Source organism: Aotus nancymaae, unplaced genomic scaffold (genome assembly GCF_030222135.1).
Source record: "Aotus nancymaae isolate 86718 unplaced genomic scaffold, 86718_ANA_hifiasm-v0.15.2.pri h1tg000003l, whole genome shotgun sequence".
NCBI classification, from domain to species: Eukaryota; Metazoa; Chordata; class Mammalia; order Primates; family Aotidae; genus Aotus; species Aotus nancymaae.
The window spans coordinates 45,109,200-45,128,430 of NW_026988414.1; the positions used below are offsets into that span (position 1 = coordinate 45,109,200).

Sequence of the window (19,231 nt, forward strand, 5' to 3'; positions counted from 1 at the left end):
CTTCAGTCATTTGAAAACCAGTCTTGAAGGTGCAAAGAGGGAGAGAAGAAGACCTCCAATGAGCCAGATGTCAAAAGTCCAGGCCTTTTATGCTTAGGAGCCTGTACACTACACTTAGGTTCTCACAATGGTATGAGACATTTAATAATACACTGATGGCATCAAGCAGAGTTGAGAAAACATAAGATCAAAGTGCAGCAGTACCACTGTATGATACAGTTCATGCTCATGTTGCGACTAAATCTATAGGAAATAGTTAAATTAAGTTTTAACTTTTTTTTTTTAAAGTAGGGAATTAAAGTTTTTTAAAAGAATGTCTACAAAATGTTAAAATATAAAATGTTTTATTGCATAATGGGTAAACATATTACCTAGAATATTTATTTATGGAGACCATCTTCCAGATAAATATTAGCATAGTTGAAATCTCAACCAGATAGTAATTAACTTGCTTGAAGTCACCAAACAAGCTGAGGTATATCAAGAAATAGAAATCCTGATGGGATCAATGAAGATTATTCCCTTTTTTCTAAGTGCACTAATATTGTCTGTTTGTAATGTGCATAACCTGCAAAATCTAGTATCTCTAACTTTTCTTGCATAGCTAGCTATTTTTGCTCACAGTGAGCTCAATAAAAGCAGAATATAAGTTCCTTGTGAATGCATTGTCATTTTAATGGCTTGGTCAATTGAGAAAATTCATTGAAGTTTATTTAGTACTGAAGTAACCTTTTGTTCAGTAGATCAAAATATAAAGCAACATTGAATTTTCTTTTTGCACATACCATTATTGGTATATGATACAAGTTACTTAAATTACATTATCAGTATTTAGAGCATTTAAAATGCTGAAGCATTACTTGAATAATAAGCATTAATTATGAATTAAGTTGAAATTGGCATTTTCTTGTCTAGTACTGGTTTCATTCATTTTTGTTGATAGAAAATATTTTTGAAACTGGCAGTGCTGAATATGAGTATCAGATTATACACTAAGTTCTACTGCACTTTAATAATAGACTAATAAAAGGAACTACCTTTACAGTGAAAATGTTATTTAAATGTAAATATAATCTATCGGTTCAATGATTGATACTGTAGTAAAACAAACTCTTATGTTAGAAATTCTTTCTTTCTTTCTTTCTTTTTTTTTTTTTGACACATAGTTTCACTCTGTTCCCCAGGCTGGAGTGCAGTGGCTCGATTTCAGCTCGCTCCACCTCCCAGGTTTCAAGCAATTCTCCTGCCTCAGCCTCCTGAGTAGCTGGGATTACAGGTGCTGCTACCACGCCCAGCTAATTTTTGTATTATTAGTAGAGATGGGATTTCACCATGTTGGCAAGGCTGGTCTCAAACTCCCGACCTCAGGTGATTTACCCACCTTGGCCTTCCAAAGTGCTGGGATTACAGGCGTGAGCCACCATACCCAGCCAAAAATTATTTCTTAAATCTTTCATTTCAGTCAGAATGCAGTTGTATAAGAAACATCAGTTATAGTTTGTACTCATTAGCACAGCTGTAGCTCATGTGTAGGTAGGTACATGTGTGCATGCACATGTACACATGCAACCTCACATGTGCAAGTTTGAGATCTTATGTTAATTTCCTGGAGGATTTCAGAGATTGCTGCTTTTCAAATAATAATGGCTTATATGAATTTTCTAAATTGGTCAGTTGTGCTATAGTTAAAAATAAAAACTGTTGAAGGTATTTAGTTTGTAGAAAATATTTTTAAAATATCAAACAAATATCTGCTAATGTTAAGTTTACTCAAGACATTCAACTATAGTAAAATATTGGTCTGTATTTAAATTGTTGCTTTAAAGTTTACAATTGGAGAAGTATATCATTTTGTGAACTATTTTTCCTTTGTAAATTCAAAAATTAAGTTCTTATGGTTTGCATTTTTTCTTGGAAGTTTTCATGAGAGAAATTTTAAAACTATACATGAGAAATAGCTTTGTTAAGTTAAAGAGTTGAGGTTTATAGTAGTTTCTGTAAAATATTTGAAGGACTAGTAAATGGAAGCGTGATTAGATTTGTTCTATGTGGCCTTGGAGAAAAAATAGAGCCAATAGATAACATTAATATTAGACAAAATTTTTTGGTCTAATGCAGTGGACTGCATTCTAAGATACGTTTCTGATGCTGAATATGTTTGGACACAAATAGCCACTTGGTGGTGCTCTTGTAGAGGTTTCAAGCAATTGTTGGCTGTTTGGCCTTGTTCTTGAAGTTCCTCTCTAGCTGTCAGGTTTTGTTAAGACCAGTGCCTAGTGCATTGTTTGTACTTAGGAAGAGTGGTTAGTAACTGTTTTCCTAAATTGTTTAATGGAAGCAAAGTGAAATATACTTTTTTTTCTGTTATCTCTCAATTTTTTATTCTATTGGAAGAAAAAAATACGTTTGATTTAGTCTTTGATCTGTTTAATGGTTTCTTAAAATATATTCATTTGAGTGTAGTCATTAAAATAAATAATGTAATTACATGGTATATAAAATGACCAAAATCAGTGAAGATATTTACCACATCTTATTTTGAATACTCGTACATTAGCTGTCTCATGTGAGAATCTTTTCCTTAAAGACATGCAAGCACAAAATATGCACACAGAGTTTTGCTTTAAATAGGCTCAAATCTTACCCCTCCCCCATTAAAAAAATTATTGGCCAGGCTCATGCCCACAATCCCAGCATTTTAGGAGGCTGAGGAGGGGGGATCGCTTGAACCCAGGAGGTCCAAAGCTGCACGAGCCATGATTGCACCACAGCACTCCAGCCTGGGCATCAGAGCGAGACCTTGTCTCAAAAAAGAAAAAAAACAAAACAACAACACAAAAAAACACTGCAAATTGGCAAGGTTTTCTTTTTGGATATGTATGTGTCTGAGTGGGGATCGCTTGAACCCAGGAGGTCCAAAGCTGCACGAACCATGATTGCACCACAGCACTCCAGCCTGGACATCAGAGCGAGACCTTGTCTCAAAAAAGAAAAAAACAAAACAACAACACAAAAAAACACTGCAAATTGGCAATGTTTTTTTTTTGGATATGTATGTGTCTTTTTTATCAAGACACATACATATCCAAAAAGATTTCAGATTTTGAGAGAAATGTTTATTTCTATGTGTCTTTAAGTACTCACTTTAAACATTCTATCCTGTGATGTATATCATAGGATCCTAGACATACTCTTGAGGCATCTACTTTGGAGGTCACATAGTGTAAACCTTCAGTTGTTACTGGGACATTGGTTGCTTTTTAGTCATTACATTCTTACCCAGTTTATTAGGGAAAGCACCTCTTTACCTATGTGCTCCTACCACAGGAAAAGACAGTAAATACTAGGCTTGAATCCAGATTTTGTTACCAGTTTCTGAACTCTACACATACCACATCATAGTCTGATTTAATTCATAGTTTTGGCTGCCACATCATATAGTTGATACATGATGAGCTTACACTTTATTTTTTATTAAAAGGCTTTTTTTTTTTTTGTAGCAGCTTTAGGTTTACAGAAAAATGAGCAGGAAGTACAGAAAGTGCTCATATACCTGCTTACCAACTCCTCCCCAAGTGAATCAATTTGTACATTATTATTAACGAAGTCCATAATTTATGATTAGGGCTTACCCTTTGTGTTATACGAATGTATATCGGTTTTGATAATTTTATAATGACATAAATCTACTGTTACAATATACAGAATCATTTCACTGCCTTAAAAAAATCTCCTGTGTTCCACCTATTTATCCTGCCTCACTCTCTCTCCCCCAACCCCTGGCAACCACTGATCATTTTACAGCCCCTATAGTTTTGCTTTTCCTGGAATGTCTGTAGTTTTGAATCATACAGTGTATAGCCTTTTCAGATTGGTTTCTGTCACTCAGTATTTGAAGTTCCTCCATGTTTTGTGTGGCTTGATTTTGTTTTATTGCTGAGTGTCTTCCGTTGCATAGATATAGAGCAGTTCGTTGATCCATTCACCCATGACATCTTGGTTGCCTCCAAATTTTGGCAATTATGAATAAAATAGGGTGCAGGTTTTTGTGTGGATATAACTTTGCAACCCATTTGGATAAATACCAAGTTTAGTTTTGTAAGAAACTGCTAAACTGCATTCCAAAGTGTACCATTTTGCATTCCCACTGACAATGAATGAGAGTTCCTGTTGCTCCATGTTCTCATAGCATTTGGTGGTGTCAGTGTTTTGGATTTTGGCCATTCTAATAGGCGTATAAGTAATCTCTTGTTTTCTTTTGCAAGTCCCTAATGACATATGATGCTGAACATCTTTCATATACTTATTTGCCATTAATATATATTTGGTGAGTTGTCTTTTCACATCTTTTGGGGATTTTAAAAACTGGGTTGTTTTCATATTGTTGTTTTGAGAGGTCTCTAGGTATTTTGGGTACCAGTGCTTTGTCACATATGTTTTGCAGATGTTTTCTCTGAATCTGCAGCTTGTCTTTTTGTTCTCTTACTAGTTACTCATATTTAATACACAGTCTCTAGGTGTGTATTTGCTACATACTATAAGTCATGTAAGACTTTGTAAATGTGTCATTTAAGGGATGCACAAGACACGCTTTCGGCTGAACCCAGCATCCTAATTTGTGAAGCTTTTGTGGTTATTTTGAATCTATTAAGTTCTGGGAAATAATATAGAATGTTAAGTGCATAGATTTTGGAGATTTACTTGGGTTTGAATTTTGTTTTTGCTGCTTTAGCTGTGTAAAACTAGGGCAAGTAACTTAAATTCTCTGTTCCCCAGCTTTCTCATTTTTAAAATGAAGATAGTAAATATGAATGCCTATTTCATTATGTAGGTGCAAGGATTGAATGCATTAAAAATGCAAAGTGCTTTAGAGCCGTGCTTAGTACATATTAAGTGATCAAAAAATCAGTCCTTGTTGTAATTATTTCTGTTATCGCTGCTGTCATTATTGTTTTTTGCCTCATCACCTCAGTATCAACCTGCCAGTTTCTAATTGGTAAAAGGGTATATATTGAATCATTATATATGCCTTTATGTAAATTGTATTCATTGGTTTCTCTGTGCCCTTTGGTTTAAAGATAATGAGTTTAATACATCTTCCAAGTAATATCTCTTCAAATTTTGAAGCTCAGCCCTGCACCCAACAAACTTACTGTTTTGTTCTAGGCACTAGGTATAGAAAGATAAATATGTCCTGACCTGGAAAGAATGCATCTAATAAAGGAAGACAGATATGTAAATAAATTTTTTCATATCCACCTGTATCTGAACCTATATACTCCCCTTATCTCCTGTTAAAATTGGTGAACTCTTTATGCTGCCCAGACCAGCTCCTCTCTTTGAATACTGATCTTGCTACCTTTTGGTACCTGCAAATACTTCATTTCTCCACCTAATCAATGTCCCCCTCTGTAGTGAATTATTGCCAGCAGCCATTTCACTGGTCGTTGCTCAGTTCTCATCTTGACCCACCAGCTGCATTTGACAGCATTGATTATTTTCTCTCTTTTGAAACTGGCTTTCCTAACTCTTTCTGACTTCTAAAGGATGAGTGCTCTAGGACCGACTTTTTTCTACACTAAATGATGATATTATGTAGTTCCAAGACTGACAACTACTAATTTATTTCTACAATTCAGACTTCTTTCTAACACTTGTTTATCCAGTTTACTTATTAAAGAATCTTAAAGTTAGCATGTCCCTGAATAAATTCTAGATCCCTCTCTGACTCCCCAAAAAACAAGAAACATAAAAACAACAATACCTTGCTACTTCTGCCATTTATCCCCATCTTAATAAATAGCAGTTACATTCTTCTCAGTGTCCAGGCCAAGAACCAGGCCAAGAATCATTCTTCAGTCCTTTCCTTCTTCTCCATCCTGATGGAGGAACATGTTTATATCATGTTCCCTGTAGTCTCTTTTTTCACACAGCAGTCTGGTTATTTTGAACTGTATGAATGGTCATGTCACCGTTCTTATCAAAGCCTTCTAATAGCTTCTCATCTCTGCACAAAATCCTTGTCCGTCTTTCCTGTGGCCAGTACAGCCTTCACATGATGTGACCTGTTACTCCCACCTTGCTCTCTCTGCTCCCCGCCTCTTTGCTTTCTTCTAGCACTCCAAACACTGTTGTGTCAGGGGCTTTGTTTTTGCTGTTCCTTCTGCCTGCCTGCTTCCTTCCTCGGATAATCATATGGGTCTTCCACGCATCATTTAGATTCCTGATCAAATGTTACCTGATCTGTCTAAATTAGTTGATACTAATTTTTTTTTTTCCCAGAGCTCATAAACCTCCTAATAAACCTAGAATTTCACTGGGAATTGATATCAGGTTAACACTGTAGTCTCATAGAAGTCACCTTTTGAAAACAGAACTGTGTTGATCTATCACATGTATAGTTCACAGCCTATCAGTTGTGACTGCAAGTTTTAATACCTGTGTTCCAATATGTCAAATCTGAGATCTGAACTTACTTACACCAGTGGTGTACTCTTATTGACATCAAACTCCTGTTTTTAAGATCAAATATCTCCATATCTATGACACCTTTCCTTCCCCAACCTTCATCTGCTCACCTCCCCTCTTCTCTCAATAGAGTCTCGCTCTGTCACCCAGGCTGGAGTGCAGTGATGTGATCTTGGCTCCCTGCAACCTCTGCCTCCCAGGTTCAAGCAATTCTCCTGCCTCAGCCTCCTGAGTAGTTGGGATTACAGGTGTGCATCACCATGCCTGGCTAATTTTTGTATTTTTAATAGAGATAGGGTTTCACCATGTTGGCCAGCCTGTTCTCAAACTCCTTACCTCAAGTGATCTACCTGCCTTGGCCTACCAAAGTGCTTGGTTACAGGCATGAGTCAGTGGGAGGATTGCTTCAGTCCAGGAGGCAGAGGTTGTAGTGAGCCATGATTGTGCTACTGAACTCTAGCTTGGGTAGCAGAGTGAGACCCTGTCTCAAAAAAAAAAATTGATTAAAAAAATAAATAAATAAATTTACATTATATAAAATTAGAATGAAGTCTTTAGTATTCTTTAATATCTCTTCTTGAGCTTATATTTATATGCAAGCAAGCAAAAGCAATGCCACAGGAAACGTAGTTTGTGAAGTAGACAATGATTTTGGGCATACTTTCCTAGGATGGGTAGATTATGGAACACTAAGATATTACTAAGAGAAAGTGTTTGAGTGCGATGCTCTTTTGAATGAGTAAGTTCCAAGAAATCTTTAGGGTGAAAAGTTGCTTGCTTCCAAACTCCACTGCTTGGAAATATGGGTGCTAAGATAGCTGTTCTGCCTTCATTGTCCCCTTTTGGGTGTTTTTATTTTTGTTATCATACTTTTATTCTATCAGAAACCTGTTTAATCAATGATAGGATAAATGATAAATGATATTTTAAATAATTTTTTATTTACTTTCAGATTACTCAATGAAAGATTATAGTCAAAAATTGCTTATGTCAGCCTGTTTTTGTGCCCCAGTGTGAGACCAAAAGCATCCACTTATCTGATCCATCGTAAAAGACTGGCAGGGAGGCCCTATTGTGCTTTTTATCCAAGAATGGTAATGTCTTCAGAGACAGTAATTTTGGATACTGCTTTTTTATATATTCTCACCTGTGCATTTTATGCTGCCAGGCTCACATACTTCTATACTGAGCTTACATCTAGCATTTTGCTTGTGCCCATTCTGTCCCTCACACTTGAAGTTTCCTCTTCTGTTGATACCACCTATTAGATTTTACCCATTCTTCAAGACTGGTCTCATATCACATATCTGTGAATATCTCCTTGACTTTTGCCTCTTGCCTTGTATGCTCTGAAATTACCTTATACTTTATATTGCATAATTTGGTATGTTAAAGTATGATGCCATACATTAAGCATACTGTGAAGGCAAAGCCTGCATCTTAATCATGCCACAAGTATTTTGTCACTCTGACATTTTGCAAGACCTACTTCTGAGGTCTTTACAGCACCATCATGGCATATGTAAAAGATACTTAGTGAATATTTATTTGATTCTTGAAATAGTCTCTGAAGGGGATAGTTAATGGATTTGTGAGTCTTAAAAGTCAAATTTACAAGCTGGTGGATATTCATGTTATTTGGAAGTTCAATGATGGTTCAATACAATACTAGATGAGTTTTCTTTACTGAATCATTGGCATTTGTTCTTTATTGTTTGAAATCAGTTATACCATGATTAAATTTTGTAAATTATGGTCAACCTAATGCACTTAAATCTAAATCAGTAGTTTAATACACTACACAGAAAAAAAAAAAAACCAAGTTCTCCATAACACAGTATTGCTTAATGCATTCATAGGTGCCGTAACTGCACCATAGATGCCAAAGCTTTTCATACACCTGAAGTAATTTAGCATATGTTAAGTGACTTATACAATAGAACATGGCAATTTGAAGAGCTTTATACCTCAAGTCTTTTCAATAGATCATGGCAATTTGAAGAGCTTTATACCTCAAGTCTTTTATGTATTTCTTAATTTTCATCATTCCAGTAGAATTAGTAACTCATTTTTAAAAGCATCATCTGCAAACTTACTAATACATTTCCAAGATAATTTACTCCCATTGTTGGCATTAGGGAATTGTAAGGTTTCTCTATCAATCATGATCTTTAAATAGAAGAAGTAAAACTTATACATACTTTCTAAAGAAGTAACTTCATCCCCAAATAAGTTGTTGGAAGATCTTAAAATTTTAAGGTAGTCATGTTTTGTCTCTCCAACCTCTGTTCTGCCACATATGAGAGAGAGAGAGACAGAGAGAGATATTGAGATTTCAGGAAAAACTGAGGTACATTATTTCTACTCCTTCAAATAAAGTCTAGTCAGTAGTGAGAAATATAACAGGTAATGTGGTATCTATTTAAAATAAGTTTTCACAAAGTTTTGTTAAAAAATTGTTAGATTAGATAATCATTTAATATGATTTGTGGTAAAAATGTTAAAAATCTGTTCATGAACTAAAGAGGTGTTTGGGTTCTACAAAGGCACTAGTACTTTAAACCCCCTTAATTTAAGCTGTTTAAAAAAATACCTAAAGGAAGAAAAGCAAATAAAAACATGATGTATGCATGATGTTAATCTAAGGTGATTGAAATCCACCAAGAAAAATAAAAGACAATTGGGTCTGAGGTAAAATATAAAAAATTACAGTTAAAAATAATAAGAATACAAATTCAGACTATTAACTGAAGACAGAATAGTCAAAGTGGCACAGGAAAGAGAGCAAGTAAAAACCTAGACCAAAGTTACTGATGTTACAGAGCAGCAAAAGAACTAAAGTTAACTTTAAACAATACATAAAGAAATAAGAGGATATGATATATTCCTTACATTAACTGTGCTCCTTCACTAAATTGGGTAACCCCTGAAATACTACATACCATTTAGGGCACTTGAGAAAAAAACAATACAAATGAAGAAATGGAGGAAATAGTTTATGAGAAAGGAGTAAAGGAGTTTAAGAGCTTAGCTAGGCAATAGTTATAGGAAGACAAAGACTTAAAAGATTTCTCCGGGGGAAAAAGGACTTTATAATGCATTCATCCCTTAGGATTGATCCTCTGGCCAGCTACTCACCAATATACTTTAGTTGTATTACACTGTCCTCTAGCCTGTATACTTACTCTCTTTCTTTTGTTTACCTGCTATCTTCGGTCCTACCAACTTGATTCATATCCCAGTCAAACTCTGCACCCATATACTAAAGATTTTTTAAATAACTAATCCATCTAGACTTAGTGTCTAGACAGCAAAATGAATCAATCACTACTCAAATTCATCACTGACACATAAATAAATGGAATAATTTTTCACAGGCTTATTATGTTTATGTTATTCAGTGAGCCATAGTGGTGAACATGGGATAAAACCATAAAAACAAAATATTTGGCAGCTAAATAAAACAACCAACACTCTGTGAACATTTTATTATCAAGGAGAAAAAAATAAACAACATAAGACCCAATCACTCTAAAAGTAATATACTAATATAAATTAAAAGGGGTGTGCTATGTAATAGAAAAAAACTAAAATGCAGTACCTCTGTTTTTATTATCATCTATAACAAACCCCAATGCCTGAGAGCTGTGGGATTCCCTAAGTTAGAGAAAAGAAAAATACTGTGTGGCATAGGTTTGCTTTCTGTTAAAACTTTTAAATAGAATATCCAATGAAAGTAAATAAACATATAAGAACTATTAATCACATCACAAACATTTTGAGTTAGAAAAATAAAAGGAACTTTTAAATTATACTAGCATATTTAAACCTTTATAGGACTTATAAATATTCTAGTCGATAATAATCCAGCTTAACAGAAACAGTTCTTATGCATAGAATGAAAGTATATCTGGTGTTATGAGTATTATCCTTGTAAAACCTCTTGATAGTGAATTATTAAATTAAGCCAAGACAAACTCTAGAACATGGATTATTTAAATACTTGTCTAAATTTCTGCTGAAGATGGCAAATCGAACATACATATCTACTTCCCATCCCTACCAAAAACCTGCCTAAACGACAGGAGAGAAATACTTAAAAATAATAACATATAAATTGTAAATTAACTAATGCCAAAAGTAATAAATACCAGTCCTTCCAAAGTAAAACACAAAATGGGGAATAAACAGAGGGAAAAAAATTAGCAGATTTAGCTTAATAAAAATGTTAAGATTTCTGAGAAAGAAAATATGCCATAAATAAAATTATAAGACAGGCAGGCGACAAAAAAATAGCAAATTTGTTTTTAAAAAGGACAAATAAAAGAATATATAGAATGTCTAGATATTATTAAGAAACAACCAAAAACATGGACAAAGGGTAGAAACAAGTCAGCTATTTCACAAAACTGGAAATAACAGAGGGCCAATACACACAAGGAAAAGAATGCTCAACCTAATTTCTAATCAGATAAATGCAAATTAAAACAAAATGTTACTTTTTACTTCCCAGTAAAAGTTAGGATTTCTGTCTATAAAAAAAGCTAGTACAATGCTAAGATGAAAAAAATGACCAAGATATATTGTTAAGTCAAAAAAGTAAACCAAAGCATGATAATTGTATTTTTGTTAAAAATAAAATAAGTACTCTAAATTATTAACAGTGATTACTTCTGGGAAAGGAAGTAAAAGGAGAAGAAGAAAAATTAATTTTTCTATTTTGCTTTGTGAACATGTATTTCTTCAACCTTTTATAAAAATGAAGTTTAGAAAACATTAAAAGAAAAAATGAATTTACAGTATAACAAAAAAGATATAATGTAAAGACAAGAATTTTTATGGTTTTCACAATATATAAGTAGGATCAAATTGCCACACTCAAAAAAAGGAAAATCACAGCCAAAGACACCATAGATAAGTGTAATTCTTTGAGAGTCTTGGAAGCAAAGAAGAATTGGCTGTGGAACAAACAACATGACAATTAATATTAAGTTCATTCTGAATAATTAAGCCAACTGAACTCCTCCTCCTTTCCCTCCTTTTTATGGTCATATATCTCTGAGAGGCCTACCCCTCATCCACTTTACATCAATGAGAAAGGTATGTTAGAGAAATAAACAACTGCTGAAAAAACCCCAACCAGCTACTGGAAAAACATAGCCAAAACAAATGAAAGACCAAGATAAACAAAGGAAGAAATAAAATAGGAATCAGAAGATAATCTTTTGGAGCAAGGGGAAGAAGAGAGTCTATTTAATATCCTTATTAGAGAGACTGAGGTGGACACTGCAGTCATAAAACAGGGTGTAGTGAAAAAAAGCCAGAGACCAAGAATTAATAGGATTTAAAAATAAAGATATCGGCTGGGTGTGGTGGCTCACGCTTGTAATCCCAGCACTTTGGGAGGCTGAGGCGGGCGGATCATGAGGTCAGGAGTTTGAGACCAGCCTGGCCAACATGGTGAAACCCCGTCTCTACTAAAAATATAAAAATTAGCCAGGCGTGTTGGCCTGCGCCTGTAATCCTAGCTAGTCTGGAGGCTGAGGCAGGAGAATCGCTTGAACTCAGAAGGCGGAGGCTGGAGTGAGCTGAGATCTCGCCACTGCACTCCAGCTGGGCGACAGAGTGAGACTTCTCAAAAACAAACGAACAGATATCAAAAGCAAATATTCAGTAGTTGCTGGAAGATAATGTTAAGGAAGTATCTCAAAATGCAGAAAAGAAAGATATTTTAAAACGTACAATAAAAGTTAAGAGATGAAGATGAACAACTCATGAAGTTCAACATCAACCAAGTTTATAATTCAACAGATATTAGCATCTACTGTGTACAAGACACTGTTTTAAGCACTGAGGAAACAGAAGTGAACAAGAAAAATCTCTGTAGAGAGAGAGTAAAAATCCGTAAAAATGTCAGGTTCAATGAAGAAAAATAAAACAGGATAAGAAGATAATAGCAGGAAGATGCTTTCACCTAGAGTGATCGCTGTGATGTGATAAGGAACCACTTGAGCAGGGACTTGATAAAGTGACAGAATAAGCCAGAAAGTGAGAAAGTAGACAGTGGAAAGGGAAAATAAAGAAATAATTGATCCAGATAAAACTGATAGGAGGTGAAGAAGGCCTTCACCCTGAAAGGGCTTGCCAAGTGTAGAACATCAAACCTAGGACACATCCTATGAAATAGAATTCAAAGATTTAAAAAATTCCTACATTGAGATACCATCTCACGACAGTTAGAATGGCGATCATTAAAAAATCTGGAGACAACAGATGCTGGAGAGGATGTGGAGAAATAGGAACACTTTCACACTGTTGGTGGGAGTGTAAATTAGTTCAACCATTGTGGAAGACAGTGTGGCGATTCCTCAAGGACCTAGAAATAGAAATTCCATTTGACCCAGCGATCCCATTACTGGGTACATATTCAAAGGATTATAAATCGTTCTACTATAAGGGCACATGCACACGAATGTTCATTGCAGCACAGTTTACAATAGCAAAGACCTGGAAGCAACCCAAATGCCCACCGATGATAGACTGGGCAGGGAAAATGGGGCACATATACACCATGGAATATTATGCAGCCATCAAAAACAATTTCTTCCCCTTTGTAGGGACATGGATGAACCTGGAAACCATCATTCTCAGTAAACTGACACAAGAACAGAAAATCAAACACCGCATGTTCTCACTCATAGGCGAGTGTTGAATAATGAGAACACATGGACACAGGGAGGGGAGCATCACACATTGGGGTCTGTTGGGGGGAAATAGGGGAGGGACAGCGAGGGGTGGGGAGTTGGGGAGAGAGAGCATGGGGAGAAGTGCCCGATATAGGTGAAGGGGAGGAAGGCAGCACATCACACTGCCACGTGTGTACCTATGCAACAATCTTGCATGTTCTTACATGTATCCCCAAACCTAAAATGCAATAAAAAAAATATATATATATATACTGCTACCGATCACAGACACACACAAAAAAATTCCTTAGTTTCCACAGAAAAAAACTAGATTACAAACAAAACCATTACAGCGATTAGATTCAAGGAATCAAGAGTATTGTAGACAATACCCAATCCCAGTGGATACTGACATGATCACAAAAAGAAAAGCAATTATATATTATGTGTTGGAAGTACACAATGTCACTTCTAAATATTCTTGCCAAAAAAATTGAACCTGAGTCTGATCAAGCCTCTGAATCAACTACCAATTTACCTCTTCTCCACCCACGCATTATTCAGCTCTTTGTCCATTATTTCCCAACAACCTCTAGTCTAAAAACAAAGACATTTTTCAAAAAATTGTATTTTAAAATATTTTATACAGCCTGTAGATTCTCATTCAGAATCAGTGACTTCACACTTTAAATTTTAGGTGAAGCCTGGTAGGCACTAAAATTAATTTTTTGAGTCTGTGAACAACTTAGCACTTATTTTCTTAAATCTGTTTTAGTCTCAAGTTAGAATACTTATATAAACATTATTTCCTAAAACAAAAGGTTATGTTCAATTTTCTTTCTTTATTTTTTTTTTTTTGCTATTTGGAAATACTTATTGCTTTGGGGTGATATATAAAATGTTCTTTGGCATCAAATAACCATTTTTTTTTACAACTTTTATTTATGGACACAAAAATTTATTGTTTTATTTTCCACTTTAATTTTGAAATGGGGGTGGTTTTTGAATTATAATCTTGTAGGAGGTTCAGTGAAGGTCAGTAAATTATCTGTTATAAAACCAGTGGAGTATAATTGTTTATGTCCTCCTTGTACAGTCTGTTATCAGAATTTTCCATGCGTCAATCTATGTTTTGTAAAGTTGTTTTCCCTACTATAAGGAAAGCACTGTCAAAGCTTTCTTACAGTAGGGAAAGCTAACATTCTGGGGATCATGACTTTAAAAAAATAATTCAGGCTGGGCGTGGTGGCTCACGCCTGTAATCCAAGCACTTTGGAGGCCAAGGTGGGCGGATCACCAGAGGTCGGGAGTTCAAGACCAGCCTGACCAACATGGTGAAACCCCATCTTTAAAAAGAAAAAAAAAATTTTTTTTTAAATAAAAAAATAAATAATTCAGTATTTAAAAGATAAATTAATTGGGGATATAAGTAAGTACTCAAAAGTTGTAAATGATGCCTTGAATCAAGTAGTATTCAATGACAAGAACAAGGTGGTTGAGAGCCATCATCTGTGTTTATTCAGCTTGTTAGCATCAGTTATAGAAGTTTCATAATAAATACGTTTTTAAAAATTATGGTGTACTAATTTGTTAATTAAAATCCTCTTCATTAAAACATTTTATCTTAGAAAATGGCCTTAGGCATTCTTTAATTTATTGATCTGGAACAGAGTGTTTGAAAAAGCATATGAAACGATTGGGATAATTGTAATGCACATGTTGCCCTGCTTGCTGATGATACTTTTTTGTAGTTTATAAAGCAAAGTATTTTAAACACTTTATAGAATGAAATTTCACTACTTGGCTCATAAGCCATACTCTATCCAGAGGATTTCCAATGTCAGCTTTCACTTTGTAATGCAGAAGCTTTACTGTGATATAATATGTTATGATATTTTAATTAGGAAAATAGATCATGGGTACTCCATATGATGGAATAAATTTCTCATTGTTCCCATGTTCTACTAAATTAGAATGAAAAATACATTTGAATTTACATTAAATTTGCTCTGCTTCGAAGGTTGAGAAGTCAGGGAAAGAGGGTGGCGTGGGGATTATGTAACATGTTTGGGACTGCATAGTGGGAGGTGGAATCAAAGCAGTTTTTAAATTATAAGCAGTAAGGAAATTATGACCCATGGCATTTAACTTACATGAATCTTTCTATTTTTTTTGTTTGTTTGTTATAGGCAAAGGGGAAGACAGTGATGTACTCAGTATAAATGCAGATGCTTATGACAGCGACATAGAAGGCCCATGCAATGAAGAAGCAGCTGCTCCTGAGGCACCAGAAAGTACAGTCCAAAGTGAAGCTGGTCAGATAGATGACCTGGAGAAAGACATTGAGAAAAGTGTGAATGAGATTCTGGGACTGGCAGAATCTAGCCCAAAGGAACCCAAAGCAGCCACCCTGGCTGTTCCTCCACCAGAAGATGTTCAACCTTCTGCACAGCAACTAGAGCTGCTAGAACTTGAGATGAGGGCAAGAGCGATTAAGGCCCTAATGAAAGCTGGTGATATAAAAAAGCCAGCCTAGGTATTTAACTTGAGTTTGAATTTTAGGTATGTTTGAACAAAGCCACATCATATAATTTTGTATCTAAAATTTATTTGGGGTCTTGTATGTTATTTCTCATGTAACCCTTATTAGGTCAACTTATTTTAGGTATAAAATACCTGTGACTATTTCTTTTTATTCTTTATTTTTTTGACTACTTTCATATTATAAATATGTGTTATTGTCTTATGAATTCATGGCAAATATAGTTGGATAGCCTGGGTACTTTGTTAGATGAGTATTTAGCTGTGTCTGCAACTCTTAAAAGCCATTAGCAAAGAGTAATGGTATTTTTTTCTTTATTTTTAAATGTTTGGCCACCAAACCTAAAAGCAAAAGATTGACCAAGCATATTTCTCTTAAGGCAACCTATATTTTGCAATAGAATATTAAATTATTGCTTTAGATTTGTTAATAATTTGAGAAATTTAGTTTTGCTTATATGTGCTTTTAAAATATATACTGTTTTGAAGATTCCTTATGTTGATGCAAATTTCATAGTTAAAACCAAATAACAGAGATCTGAAATAGATGAGAAAAACATTTTTTATTAAAGGAAGGAATTAATTTAAGGCAATTTTTAACAATGTAGAACTAATTGCCCATGTTTAATTATAGCAGACAAGCCATTCTAACAGGTATTTGATACTATTGGATGCATTATTCTAGGTTTTTTCTTTAACAAAAATGGAACAAGTTTTCATTTACATTCCAAGCTGTCAGGAAATTGAGAATACTTTATTATCCAGGATTTCATCTGATGTAGTTGCTTAAGGATCTGATGTGCTATAATTCCACAAATCAAAAATAAAAAAAGGCTATCATTCTGGATCTGAAGACTTTTGATACATTTTTTTTTTTTTTTTTTTTTTGAGACGGAGTTTCGCTCTTGTTACCCAGGCTGGAGTGCAATGGCGCGATCTCGGCTCACCGCAACCTCCGCCTCCTGGGTTCAGGCAATTCTCCTGCCTCAGCCTCCTGAGTAGCTGGGATTACAGGCACGCGCCACCATGCCCAGCTAATTTTTTTTTTTTTTTTTTATTAGTAGAGACGGGGTTTCACCGTGTTGACCAGGATGGTTTCGATCTCTTGACCTCGTGATCCACCCGCCTCGGCCTCCCAAAGTGCTGGGATTACAGGCTTGAGCCACCGCGCCCGGCCTTGACTTTTGATACTTTTTCAAAAGCAAAATTAATTTCAGAAACCTTTGATAAGTTGTTGTTATAATTAATCTAATTTTGTATAGTTTTTATAAATAAATTACTGTCCTTCCACAATTATGGATGCTTTTCCCCTCGTCACTAATTGCAGTTGTTTGATACCAAAATAAATTTACATAGAGATCCTTAACTTAAAATAAATTAATTTTTTAAAAAACATAAATCTGGAACTGTGGTTTCTATATTTGATAACAAATGTAGTATATTTTATTTATAAGTCATGCTCTACTGATACTGTATGAGGATTTTCCTTATATACAAAAGTTGCAGGGATTGTGTTTTATTAGCTGCCTTAATTATGTTAATTTTAAAGGGTTTTTATGTGGAAATAGAGGACATTTATGAAACATTGGAATTGCAGTTACAAATTCTTTTTGTTGTTGTTCCTGAACATGGCTTGGAATAATTCTACCATTTTTTTCCCTCCTTGAATCTTTCTAATAAAGCATAGAAGAAGCCTGTATGATTTTAAATGCTTCTCTTAGGCTGGTAAACAGATTTGAGTTATGAGTTTCATTGTTATTGCTTCAAGATGAAAAGACATTGATATAATTTTTCTATTTCAACTTAAAATAATAGTTAATATGCTAAAGTAGTACAGAATAAACTTTATTGCTGCTTACTAGTTACAAAATACTGTAAATGGCATCTGTATGATTAAACATACAAGAGTAGAAAAAGGTCTGAGGGCTTTGTAAATGATTAAAGTCTCCACCTTCATGAAGCATTGTGTGTCCTACTCTGTGCAGAATGGTTTACAGGACATTTGACTGGAGTGGATATGTGTGAGGTAGAATGAACAGAACAATTTAGAGGCTACTTAGTTCCCTAACTTGGAAAATCAACTTTTTATCATCTTCTTCTTTTAAAATGTTGAAAGACTCGAGAGCTTTTTGAAAATGATTGGCTTTAGAGAATGGCAATGTTTGCTTTAGAAATAGCAATGGGAAAATACCATGTATTGATCTGATGCTGCCATTTAAATATTCAGCTCAGAGGTATTTATTGAATGCCTAGAAGGTGCTCAGTCTTACTCAAATCTTAAACGTAGAGATGTTACAATATAGATTTTATTGTGGAATAGACTGGTTAATACAGACACGGGTACTGCTTGTTTTTATGCCTGATTTCTTCCTTTTGTTAAGGTGAGGAACGTTTTTAGGTAATATTTAACTAGTAATTAAAACATCAAAAAAAAAATGGCAGCTGAATTTTTCATTCACTGTCAAGCAATCCTGATATTTGATGAAGAACTTGACTTAAATCTTTTTTATTTTTATTTTTTGAGAGACGAGGTTTTTGCTATGTTGCCTAGGCTGGTCTCGAACTCCTGTGCTCAGGCTATCTCTCCCACCTCAGCCTCCTGAGTAGCTGGAACCACAGGCACACACCACAGAGCCTGGCCCCTCAAATCTTGAATGCTGGGAGCCAATGGATAATAAGTCTTCTATATTAATGAGCAGATACCTCAAGCCCTAAGCCTTCATTCACATTAAATGTTCCTACTAATCCACATAGATATATCCTAAAAATCTATCACCAGGTTACCAGTAACATTTCAATTATGAAAAATCACTCAAAATCTACACATCTTTTTGTTGAACACTAATAACTCCTCAAGTTAATCTGGCAATATATTCTTTCCTAATAAATCTTTTGGCCAAAACTTATTTTCAGCAAAATGTTAGATCTTAGGATTTGTTATCTGAGTAAAGGTATTCTGAATCATCTGGACAGTAATACAAATTACAATAAAATCACCATTTTTCAATGCCATTTTCAAGGTAGATAAAGCAGAGGTGAACCTGTAATTTGGGCCAAATACTTGGGCAGCTTAAAAGCTTTAAAAATTCTCAGTTCTAGTCCATCATAAAAAGTAGGAAGAGGGCTGGGCACAGTGGCTCATGCCTGCAATCCCAGCACTTTGGGAGTCTGAGGCAGGCAGATCACCTGAGGTCAGGAGTTTGAGACCAGCCTAACCAACATGGAGAAACCCCATCTCTACTAAAAATAAAAAATAAAAAATTGGGAGGCTGAGGCAGGAGAATCACATGAACCCAGGAGGCAGAGGTTGCAGTGAGTCGAGATCACACCATTGCACGCCAGCCTGGACAACAAGAGTGAAACTGTCTCAAAAAAAAAAAAAAAAAGAAGAGGTCAGTTATGGATACTTTTCCTTGATTATGTTTGCTTAATTCTTAAAAAGTAAAAGACCAATATGTATTAACTTAAAACTTCATCTTTAGGTATGTTTACATTTTCTTTATATTCTTCAAATAAAACAAGTATACCAATAGGAA

At 34.8% G+C, this 19,231-nt stretch overlaps 1 protein-coding gene across 1 annotated transcript in view; it reads left to right on the top strand.

Annotated features, from left to right (window-relative positions):
* CAAP1 (caspase activity and apoptosis inhibitor 1) overlaps nt 1-17,651 on the top strand; it is a 59,825-nt gene extending 42,174 nt beyond the window's left edge. Inside the window, exon 6 of the mRNA XM_012454632.3 lies at nt 15,344-17,651. Within this exon, the coding sequence (XP_012310055.1) occupies nt 15,344-15,690 (347 nt within the window). The 3' untranslated portion in view covers nt 15,691-17,651. The remainder of the gene's footprint in view (nt 1-15,343) is intronic.
* Nucleotides 17,652-19,231: the final 1,580 nt, after the last annotated feature.